Source organism: Rhinatrema bivittatum, chromosome 9 (genome assembly GCF_901001135.1).
Source record: "Rhinatrema bivittatum chromosome 9, aRhiBiv1.1, whole genome shotgun sequence".
Taxonomy (NCBI): Eukaryota; Metazoa; Chordata; class Amphibia; order Gymnophiona; family Rhinatrematidae; genus Rhinatrema; species Rhinatrema bivittatum.
In genome coordinates, this window is record NC_042623.1 from 209,568,140 (window position 1) to 209,580,141 (window position 12,002).

Sequence of the window (12,002 nt, forward strand, 5' to 3'; positions counted from 1 at the left end):
GTTAAGGGGAGTTTAGGTACATCCCAGGAGTCTGGATTGATTTGGGTACATACAGGGAAAGGAAAACTTGGTTCTTACCTGCTAATTTTCATTCCTGTAGTACCACAGATCAGGCCAGAGACACACCCATTTACTGGGGGGAGAGTCCACTGCTCATACTGTTGCTTTGTATATAGTGTGAGTTGTTGAAGGTTTTTCACTGCTGATCGCTTATTTTAAATTTGTGAAACAAGTTTTCCATTGTCTCTTTGGGCAACTTCACCTTCTTCCGCCTCATGGGGGGGAGCAAGTGTGCTTTGAAGTTTGCTTTAAAAATTTGTTGCTGTCATCTTGGCTTGGGTACAGGTCAATACTGAGGGACTGCAAATGGCACACTGGGTTATGTACAGTGTCAGTGAAACGTTCTCTGTCTCCATCTGCTGGCAGGGAGGCAAAACCCAGGAGTCTGGACTGATCTGTGGTAGTACAGGAAGGGAAATTAACAGATAAGAACCAAAGTTTCCTATTTCAGGCTTTTTTTTTTTTTTTTTTTTGCGCACAGGAACTCGCCACAAAAGTGTTACAGATATTCAGCATTCATGAACCAATTCAGTTACCTCATGCCTTATGCAGTCCTTGCTTGAAAAATGTGTCCCCTCAAACTGCAATGCGCTATCTGCAAAAATTGGATGCCACACACACTTCTGTGCTAGTGACGCTCACAAAGGCTGCCATGGCACTAAAAATGCAGAATCTCGTGGCATACAAAACAGAGATGGGGTGCCATAAAGAGGTAGGCCAGCAAGCTTAATTTTCATGACTTTCTGTTTAGTCATGCAGGAAATGAAAGGAAAAATTCTTTTTGATTTAATTTAACAAATAGGCCAGCTGATAATGTTACCTGTTAATGTGGAGACTGTTTATATCTTATAAATGTCTGTGGTATAAAGAAGGCTGATAATTAGTATAAACACACCAGAGTAAACTTTTTTTTTCTTTAAGAATAACATGCAGGTTTGCTTTTTAGGTTTGAAATGTACCCATTTAATTGATATGATCAGTTTATAATTTTGTTTTCGTTTGTAGATGATGATGGTGTATGGTTTCATGATTGAACCAAGACTACTAATGCATCGCAGACATGAGGAAATAGTTTCATCGGAGCTGGCCCTTCATCTGAAGGAGACACAGCCTGGATTACTCGTGGCTTCCATGGTGGCGCTCTATGAAAACAGCAAAATTGGCCTTCAGGAGGCTGACCTATACTTCAGGGTTTGTTTGTTTTTTCCTTTACAACTTAAACATCATTGTGTTTTAAGCTGAAAACCAACATCTTTTCTTGTTTCTTTAATACCAGGAGAAGGCAAAAGCTATCTTTTTGTATTTGGTATGTACATGTAATGTTACTGAAATAGACAAGCTAGGCCAACTGAGTCATTGAGAACCTTTCTTTGAAGAATTATGGTGCGGATATTTAATCATTCTAATTTTGGGAGGAAAAAAGCGGTATAAGAGCCCTTTCAAGCAATGGATAAAAAAAAGAAAATCTAGACTGTGAATGAACATTTTATTTTTTCTTATTGGGTTTTCCAAAAGAGCCAGCTTTCTTCTCTCTGATAGACCAGAATTGGGCTGAACAATTTCATTATGTCTAGGAATTTATCCCTATCCATAGGGTTTTAGGATGTGTGACCTTCAGGTGAAAATAGCATTTGTAACAGAATGTAGAGTTCCAAATAATTATTTCAGAAACTTACAGCATCAGACTTTAGGAAAATGCAATAACTCTAGACAGAATTATTTTTTATTATCCTGCCATATATATTTTCATTGTATATATGTTCTGTAATATCGAGATAGGTTCTATGACAGTGCATACCAGAATTTGAAATAGCTGTAGCTTAGGTGCAGCATATAGTATAGTAATTTAAATAGTGGAGCAGTATTGCACACAGAAAAATATTTAGAAACATGATGGCAGAAAGACCATACAGCCTATGTAGTCTGACCATCCACCCAACTGTTCAGCTCTACAATCCCTACCACTTCCTCAGAGATCCCTTGTGCTTATCCCATGCTTTTTTGAATTCGGATATTGTCCTTGACTTCACCACCTCCTCTCAGAGACAATTCCATGAATTCTCCATCCTTTTAGTAAATAAATATTTCCTTTAGATTAATCCCAAATCTAGCTCTTTTCACCCTCTTCCTGTGACTTCTCATTCTAGAGCCTCATGGAAAACCTAGAGATATTTAAATGTCTGTCCTGTCTCCCCATCTCGCTTTTCCTCTAGGGTATACATGTTTATATCTTTGTACCTATATGTTTTACAGAAATGATGACTTACCATTTTAGTAGCCACCCTCTGCACCAACTCCAACTATTTCTTATCCTCCTGAAGGTGCGGTCACCAGAATTGTGCACCATATTCTAAATGAGGTTTCGCCAGAGACTTGAACAGTGCAGTATCACCACTTTTTTTTTTATTCTGCTGACCATTCCTTTCCTGATGCAGCCAAGCCTTTTTCTGCTTTTTGTCATCACCATAACCACCTGTTTGGCCACCTTGAGATCTTAGATATGATCACCCCCAGATCCTGCTCTTCTTTCAAGCTTAGGAGAATTTCATTCCCCTATACTGTACTACTCCCTTGGACTGCAAAACTCAAATGCATTACTTTTGCATTTTTTTATTTTTATGAACATGTTAAAAGGAAGCAGTTGTGTAGCAGAGAGGATATTCTGTGACTGTACACAAGTTTAGATATGAACCGTGTGTCATGGAACAGCCTTGCAGACAGCTCACACCTCCTATTATTCCAAAGTGACTTTCCTTGCTAGAGGCCTGTGTACACTGGTGCACACTGATGTGATCCTTCCAAGAGAGTTTATATATTCCTATGGCCCCTGTTTAAAAAAATAAAGTGCTTCCATCTGTGGCTCATTTGAAAAAGTCCATTTTTGAAAATAGGAGCTCCTGGCTTGGTTCAGAGAATAATAATATATTTAAAGTACTGTAACATTGTTCAGAAAATCTGTAACAACTTCAACTTAATTTTGTTTTGGTGCATTGTGGAATATCAAGAAACATATATAGACACACAGAACATACATTTACTTCCTGTAAGTGTAAATTTCAAGCACAATATATTTAATCATTCTTCTTTATAAAATGTGCTCCACTTTTATAGCTCAGTTTCTTATATTCCCAATTATAAAACACAGGCTGCTGTTCCCAAGGTTTCCTTCAGATGTGGTGAAGAGATCAGATTATCATTAATATTAAATTCCAGCTTTGTAAACAAAGACAATGTAATAGAATGACTTACCTTAAGCCAAAACTGGGGTTCAGACACACAGGGGCAGATTTTAAAAGGGTTACGCGCGTAACCCTTTTAAACCCACTCCTGCGCACGCCGAGCCTATTTTGCACAGGCCCGGTGACGCGCGCAAGCCCCGGGGCTTGAAAAAAGGAGTGGAAGGGGCGGGACAGAGGCCTCTAGAACAGTGGCCGTGCTGGGGGATCGCGCGCCGGCACTTGGCCGGCGCGCACAACATATGAAACAAAGGTCAGGGGGGGGGGGTTAGATAGGGGTGGGGGGGGGCAGAGGGAACGGGGAAAGCAATCGGGGCTCCCCTAGGGCTCAGCGCACGCAAGGTGCACCCCTTGCACGTGCCGACCCCGGATTTTATAACATGCGCAGATTTGTGCGCGCCGGGTTGCACGCACGAATCTACGCTCGCGCATACGTCTTAAAATCTGGCCCACAGGTTCTAATTCTAAAGTGCATAGTATAACCATAGTCCCTGTTTTCTTCTGATTCCACATCATCTGCCACAAAATCTGGCCTTTGCTCCTGAATCAATTACCCCTGCAAAACTTCAGAAAACAAACAAACCTTGCCAGGGCCAACCAGGAGGAGGAAGCAAGAGTGGAAGGGATGCACATAGTGTACATGTGGCCTTCCACCTCCCTGCTGCTCCTTCTGTGCCTTTCCCAAGATCCTAACCTATTCTTCCTTCCACCTCCAGCCAACAGGAGGAGGAGGACAGCACTTCCTACTGTCAGCATCCTACTGTGTCAGCTTCTTCCTGTGTCAAACTGATGGTTCAAGCCAAAAGACTGGTCCCAGCTGGCAGAGGAGGTTGACACATTAAGAAGTGCTCCTCTTCCTCTCACTTGCTAGTGAGTTAGGAGCTGGTATCAGGATGGGGAAGGGAAAAGCGAGGAAATGGAGAGAGGATCAAGGATGACAGGAGGAGAGGACCAGGGATAGGGAAGAAGGCTAAAGATGGGGGCAGAGCAGGGAAAGTAGATAACTGGTGGAAGAGATGGGCAGGGGGACGAAAGGTTGGCTGGGAGAGGGTTGGCAGAATTTGAGATTGGGAGGTGAAGGTGGAGGAATAAGGTTTGATATTGGGGTAAAGCATGAGGAAGAGGCAGTGTGTAGAAGGGAGGAAAACTGCAAATGGTATCAAACAGGACAGAAAAGAAAAGTGTCTGGGGTAGAAAGGAAAAAAGAATAGTAGAGAGATAAAAAAGGCACCTTTTTTGGGAGAGGAAAAAGGCAGGCTATGATGAGAGAAAGGTATGGTAAGAGGAGCCTACAAAAAGGGAAAGGGGGAGAGACGAGAGAATGAAAAGCACTGGCCAGGTGGCTCAGTGGTAGTGCTGGGGAGGGAATCTGTCCTTGTGCAGGGGGGACACTAGCTGGCTGGACTTAGGGCTCATGATTGCAGGGTTTCAGAAGGTGACCTGGTTTCTGGTCCTCTAATGCTTGTCATTGTAATGACTGAACTCAAGTAAGTTGGGAGGGGGATGTAAAAGGGGCATAAAATCCCAGTTAGTTGTGAATGAAGGAGCTTGGTGCCAGATTCCATCCCTGGTTCCAACTGAGCTGCAAGTACATAGGACGGAGGAAGAATCTGCTTTGTCAAAAAAACCCCAAAAAAACAGTGGAAAGCGAAAACTGAAATGGAAAAGTGAATGAATGAAATAGTCCAAGGTGGTCAGAAAACTATTTGTATGATGTAAAATATTTTGCATATTAGATGTAAATTTTATGGAGCTTCATGCAGATGTGGCATGGAATTGCCACTGAATTTCAGAAACTTTACTGCAGAGCTTTTAACCTCTTTCTGCTGAATCTACCCTGGAGCTGGGAATTGCAGGTATAAGTGTTTGCTTTTTTGTTGTTGTTGTTTCCCTCTTAAATTATTAAATCATGTAATAGACTGGCTCTCTTAGTGTTTAATCTAACTTCCTTTCGTGGACGAGCCCATTATTTGTGGAGGTAGGAATGCTCTGACATGCAGAAGGGTTTTCAGTGCTTGCTGGTCCGGTGTCCTGGCTTGCTCGCTGCTTGGGGTTCACTTGCACGCATTTTCCCCGTGCTCAGGTGCTGTGTGGGAATGAAGACCAGGAGAGGATCCCTCAGTTACTGGTAGATTTCTGGGAAGCCCTTCTCGTGGCGTGCCCTCAGGAAGCCGTGCTCCAGGACCTCCTCTTCAAACTCGTATCGCAGTACGTCTGCAGGATAGCCAGGAGGCAGCAGCCTGACACCAAGCCGCAGAAAACGCCTGAAGAGCTGGTAAAATAAAAATGGGATGCTTCACGTTTGTGTGCCTGTTGACGTGCTTTGGCCATACAGGAAATGAATATTTTACAGCTGTCCAGATGTTAGACTGCAGTTGTCCAATAAAGTATCACCTACATTTTGTTGATATTGTTTTGTAGCGATCCTTTTGGATAAAGTAGTGTTAACCTTTTATTTTCACGCATTCAAGTAGACTAACAAACAAAATAATGTCAGGTAATACCTTTAACTGGAAGATATCAGATTCGCTTGATGTCCTTTTCCCCCCACCCCATTCTCCCTTTTCACCATTTCCCTATCACAAATGACATGAATCTTTTGTTTGGAACAATAAAAGGCCGCAATTTATTAACCATACCCGAGCCCCCCAAACAATGCATACAATACATAACCCCATTTTCATATCTCAATAATGCCCCCCACCTCTTCCAGTGGTAGAGCTTAATTGATACAATCCTCTGAGCATCGGCCCCCCTCTTGCTCAGTGTCAATCTCGTGTAGCAGCCCCCCCGCACCACACGAGATTCCCCCCTTTCAACCAACTTTTAACCATTACATAAATTCAAAACCTTATGGGCTCGGGTTTACCGCCACTGCGACAACATCATTTCCCCTACAAACAACCCTAAAAACGCAGCCCTCAATCGGGTGGGAGGGAGGGAAAGCCTCTGCTCGCTGCCTCAGCCGTTCCTCACAGACTGAGGCGGGAAGCCGTTTACCCCTTGTATCCTCCCCCCTCCACCAATCACAATCTCAGCATTCAAATCTTCCTCTTCTATTGGCTAACTTCCCCCTCCTCCCTTATGTCCTTTCGTTGACCTTTTCCTTTCCTCATTTAACCCTTACCGCTCACTTTACTTCCGTTACTAGCGTGGAGCCAGACAAGCTAACTCCACTTCATTAACTGGAAGATATCAGATTCGCTTGATGTCCTTTTCCCCCCACCCCATTCTCCCTTTTCACCATTTCCCTATCACAAATGACATGAATCTTTTGTTTGGAACAATAAAAGGCCGCAGTTTATTAACCATACCCGAGCCCCCCAAACAATGCATACAATACATAACCCCATTTTCATATCTCAATAATGCCCCCCACCTCTTCCAGTGGTAGAGCTTAATTGATACAATCCTCTGAGCATCGGCCCCCCTCTTGCTCAGTGTCAATCTCGTGTAGCAGCCCCCCCGCACCACACGAGATTCCCCCCTTTCAACCAACTTTTAACCATTACATAAATTCAAAACCTTATGGGCTCGGGTTTACCGCCACAGGAACAATGATTAACCCTTATCATTGTTCCCCCCCCACTGCGGCCTCCATATTCCTTATCATTTGTTCCAAACCCTCCTGTATGTCATTATTAAAAAGATCCATGCCAATATCAGATAAATGCACACCATCCGCCCGGAAGAAACCTGGAATTACCTCCCATGCCCATTCATGTTTCACCCAAAACCCCCCTTGCTGCACAACCCACTTCCCAATTTGTTCATCTTCTTCACACTCTTATGCCATAGCGGCATTCCCAGAAATTTGATCCGCAAAATAATATCAGACCACCCCAATGTCGTTTCCGGCATAACGTTGAACAGTGTACTGAAGTCCTTCTTGATGTTTGTAATCAAGTCCTTGCAAGTCCCATGTCCAAGATCATTGCCTCCCAGATGTATTAACAACACTTTCGGCATCCGCATCTCCATCACACAGGTTTGTAAGAAAGGAAGCAGACCATCGCATCGCATTCCTCGATGACTGAGCCATCTGGCCTTCCAATTTCGATTTTCCAATTCCAAATGCGTTCCATAAGGTCTATTTTCAGCTCTATGTTGAGCCCAATGAATAAAGGAATGACCCACAACCCAGGCCCATTCCTGCTCCCCAGAACGCTGTCTCCGCTCTGCAAGAAACACATCAAAGTTACCACATGCCTTCATCTCAAAAAAAAAATAAAAAATATTTTTTTTTTAAATTTTTTTAAATTTATTTATTTATTTATTTATTTTTTTGTGGTAAACCCCACTTATTGATCCTTCCGAACATATCGCAAAAACGCATTGGACTTCCAACGCCCTATAGCGTGTATGGCACCGCTCGTGAGCCCTCGCTCGGCCGCTGAAGTCGCCGCCCCAATCCTAAACGAATGTGAAGTATACCGCTGTTCATCCCATCCGACCAACCGCAACACTTTTTTCCAAAACTTGTACAAACTGGTAAACCGTAACAGGCGAACCATCCTGGGGTAACAACAATAAACCGCCCGTCCTAGGCCGAACTGCCACAAAGCGCTGCAACACCGGACAGGGCACACCAGATCATCCGCCGCCGGAATTAACGTTATCACATGCCCTTTTCCTAACTGGTCCACCTTAGACCGGTGGATGCAAATAGTCACCGACTCGTGACAGATCCACACATTCTCAGCTAACAAGCCAGTTACAACATCACTCCTCTTAGATGTCGCGACCAACTCAGTCACCCTCATAGCTCCAAAAAAAATGCTAACACAAATGCCGACTGGAATAACAGCACTTCATAACCGGAGACACAAACCGCCGGCAAACTACCAACCAACACTCCCAAATCAGCATAACGAATGGGAAGTCTCCTATCAGGCACCCTTCCCGTTTCCCGCCTCCACCCTCTTAGCACCCGTTGCAAAAGAAACTCCCACCGGGATTCCCCCATCCCCTCAACCTCTGAAAAAAAGAAAAAGAAAAACCCGCCAAAAATGAACGCACTGGAGCCACCGAATAACCCCTGGTTTTTGCCCAAAAGACAAATTCCACCAGTCCCGTATCCTGTACCTGACCTCCCCTCCACCCCTGTCCTTCCAAAAACTGACTTATCACTCCACATCCACGCAGATACGCCTTCCAAGTAGCAGGCGCCAATGACTTCCGGATCAACGACCATGCTGACAACTGCCCAGTCTCCACAGGTGCTCTGGGAACTGCTCCCCTTCGGACCTTGCTCCCGGCGCTAGAGCTCTGAAGTCCTGCCACTTAAACGAGATAGTGCATCCGCTATTACATTCTGTTCACCCGGCACATGTCTCGCTCTGATCGTGACATACAAAGTTAAACATTGGAAAACTAACTCCCGCAATAATTCCGATACTCCGGGACATTTGGCAGACAGTCTGTTAATAACCTGAACGACGCCCAAGTTATCACACCAGAACAAAACTTTCCTGTTAGCTAACCACTTTCCCAAGATACAAAGCGCCCCTACAATAGGGAATAACTCCAGAAAAATTCAATATCCGCTTTCGCTAATAGCGCCCCCTGTCCTGCTGACTGAACTAAGCTCACTGCTTCGTCGAACGAGGCGTATCGCACCGAACAAAATTCCCTTGGTATCTGCTCATTCACCGAGGAGCCTCTAGGGTGAGACAAATTTAAGATAAACCGGAACTTACCCTCCTCCTTCTTCGGTATAACCGCTACTGGAGATAAATACATATCAACGTATGTCCGCGACTCAAACGGCCCCGCCACCCTCCCTAACCTTATTTCCGCCCCTATTTTAACCCGCACGATCGCCCATATGTTCTGGCGGACCTAGAGTTCCTACCCCTCCCCCCTTGCATCGAACCCACGAATGGGATCACAAAACCTAACTTAAACCCGTCCCTTAAAAATTGCCCCACTACAGCCTTCGAATACTTGTCCAACCATGCACTCATTGCCGGCAACGAGACCGGCGAAATAGCCAACTCATTTAAACCATCAAACTTTTCCGCCTTTTCCTGTCTGTCCACTACTCTGTCCGCATTTGAGGGCCGAATGAGCTCCTCCGCAGGTAGCACACGCGTGTCTGAACTTGCAATCTGGGAATAAACATGCTGCCTTATTAAATCTCCAGCACACGTCATTCCCTCCCGCCATAGGCCTGACCCCTTGCAATCCTTTCCCAGCTACCCCCCCCCCCCCGTCCGAAAGGGCTGCCCTGCCTCACTACTACCTCGAAACCCCTTAACATCACCAACCCCGCTATTCCCCCCACTGACATCCCTCTGCACCCGCACACCTTTATATGTCATTTGTGTTAACCACAAATTGATATCCTGCGATTCCCATGACATAACCCTATTCCCCGCCATCTTATCCCGGAATTTCTCATCATAGTTGAGCCACGCCCAACCTTTGTAATCCCGGAAAGCACCTAGTATGCTATCAGCATACGCCAATAAAGCCCCATACTGTGACAAATCGTAGTGGCCCACGACGCTTGCTAACCTCAAGAATCCTCTCACCCAATTAACTATATTCTTCGCCACTTTAACTCCGCCTAACTTGTTCTGTTTCTTCTTATCCTTCTTTCTACTCTTCTTCACACCTCTCCTCCCTTCCAATAACCTAAAGATATTCACATACCGTCTCCTGCGAATCCGTCTCCTCAATTTCCTAGGAACTCCTTCCCACAGCTCTGCCAATGTTGCCCACGCAGATTGCCCTGCCCCTTGTAAAGGCCCTTCAGCCAAAACAGCAGGATACTTCGGACCAGATTCCGAAGACCCGTCTGATGAGTCTGAATCACTATCTGACGAACTGTTCGAAACCTTCACTTTTTTCTTCTTTGTCTTCCCTTTGTTAGACTTTTTCCTTTTGCATGTCTCACCTGCACTTTGTGCCGCCTCCCACACTCGCGTAACCTTTGTATCCTGACCTCCTGTTTCCGATCCTGCACTTCGTCCCCCGCCATCGTCCTCAAAGTCCCGCTCCCTCCACGCCTCCTGCCGAGATGTACCAGGCCGTGCATCGTCCTCTGCCTCTGAAAGACAAAAAACCTCCCTACCTCTCTCTGAACTGGCCCTTATCCCACCCCGCCCGAGCACTTCCCTATTTCCCCTAGTACCAATGTTGACCTGAAAAGAATGGCCCGCTTTACCCCTGCGCAGCGCTAAGCCCACCGGACCACTGCTAGGGACCTGCGCCCTGAGGCCCTCCCTGTCCTGTTCCCAATCCATCCACCCCCCCGAAATCCTGTCCTACCCCCATTCCACTATCGCTCTGCAGCCTTGCCCCTTGCCTCCCATAGAGCACATCTTCTCCCCTGCTATCATCCTGCTGCCCTCCCCATCCACTCCTGCTCCTCCAGCCCGCCTTACCCGTCTTATCATCCCTACTATAGCCCCCCTTACTAGCCTGGGCCCTAGGCAAATCTGTGGAACAAACCCCTTTCTCTATTCCAGCCCTCTCCACCCTGTCACCTGCTCCTCCCTGCCTCCTCTGACTGCTGCCGCTAACCCCGAGGACCGGAGATGGCCACCTCCCGCCCGCAGTCCCGCCCCGTCCCCCTCCCACGCCTCCCCGGACTCTCCCCCGACCCCTGCCTGCAGTAGGATAATTAGCTGCGAAGCGCCGCGAGCCGGCAGCAGCACGGGCAGTCAGGAGCCCCGCCCCCCTGGCGCGCGGGGACGGTGACCGAACAGGGAAGGCGTCAACGCCCTCCCCCGACTCCTCGAAATGCCGACCCAGGGGAAGGGAAGGCACCTCAGTGTCCCACGGCCCAAAAGAAGAGGCGGAGGCATCGAGAGACACCTCCGCCACGTCATCAACCCCGTCGGCCCCGGGGGGCGGGGCCGAAGGCATGTCAGCAGAGACGTCATCAGGCTCGGGGCCGCTCTCGCCGGAATCGGCGAGCGCGGCCTCGAGCCCGCCCGTCGGGATGCGAGCGCGCCGCCCTGAAACCGCAGGGGGAGGAGGGACAAGAGCGGGAAGAGGCTCCCGGGGGGGGGGGGGGAGGGGGCGCGCGCAGCCCGGGAGGACTCAGCCGAGGCAGCAGGCAGGCCGGCAAGGGAGCGGGCTCCCGGAGGCTGCACGGAGGGCCGACAGCGAACAGAAGCCCGCTTGGGCATGGTCCCCGACAGGAGACGGGGGGGGGTGCAATGCCCCGGAACTATCGGTAAATAAAATGGGAAACCAACAATATAACAGTATGCTTCAGAATATATTTCTATTGTTGATTTTATTTTTTTTTTTAAATGTAATTTAATTTTTTTTTTTTTTAAATCATACAGGGAAAAATCCCTGAACTAAGAACTAGTCATGCACCCAGGAATACTAGAGAGTATCCCAAGATGAAGTATGCTATAAAGTACTAACAAGAATAAGTATTTATTATTTTCAACGTATGTACCTACTATAATCTGCCTCAAAATTGCCTCCTGCAAAGAAAAGCCTCTGCTCGCTGCCTCAGCCGTTCCTCACAGACTGAGGCGGGAAGCCGTTTACCCCTTGTATCCTCCCCCCTCCACCAATCACAATCTCAGCATTCAAATCTTCCTCTTCTATTGGCTAACTTCCCCCTCCTCCCTTATGTCCTTTCGTTGACCTTTTCCTTTCCTCATTTAACCCTTACCGCTCACTTTACTTCCGTTACTAGCGTGGAGCCAGACAAGCTAACTCCACTTCATTTATACT

At 46.8% G+C, this 12,002-nt stretch overlaps 1 protein-coding gene across 2 annotated transcripts in view; it reads left to right on the forward strand.

Moving 5' to 3' along the window:
* Positions 1-12,002, forward strand: part of HPS3 (HPS3 biogenesis of lysosomal organelles complex 2 subunit 1) — an 87,614-nt gene that overhangs the window by 63,929 nt on the left and 11,683 nt on the right. Inside the window, exons 11-13 of one of the 2 annotated variants that reach the window (XM_029616514.1) lie at positions 542-772; positions 1,066-1,251; positions 5,380-5,571. In XM_029616514.1, coding sequence (XP_029472374.1) covers positions 542-772; positions 1,066-1,251; positions 5,380-5,571 — 609 coding nt within the window. The remainder of the gene's footprint in view (positions 1-541; positions 773-1,065; positions 1,252-5,379; positions 5,572-12,002) is intronic. The other variant, XM_029616517.1, reaches the window with a different exon arrangement.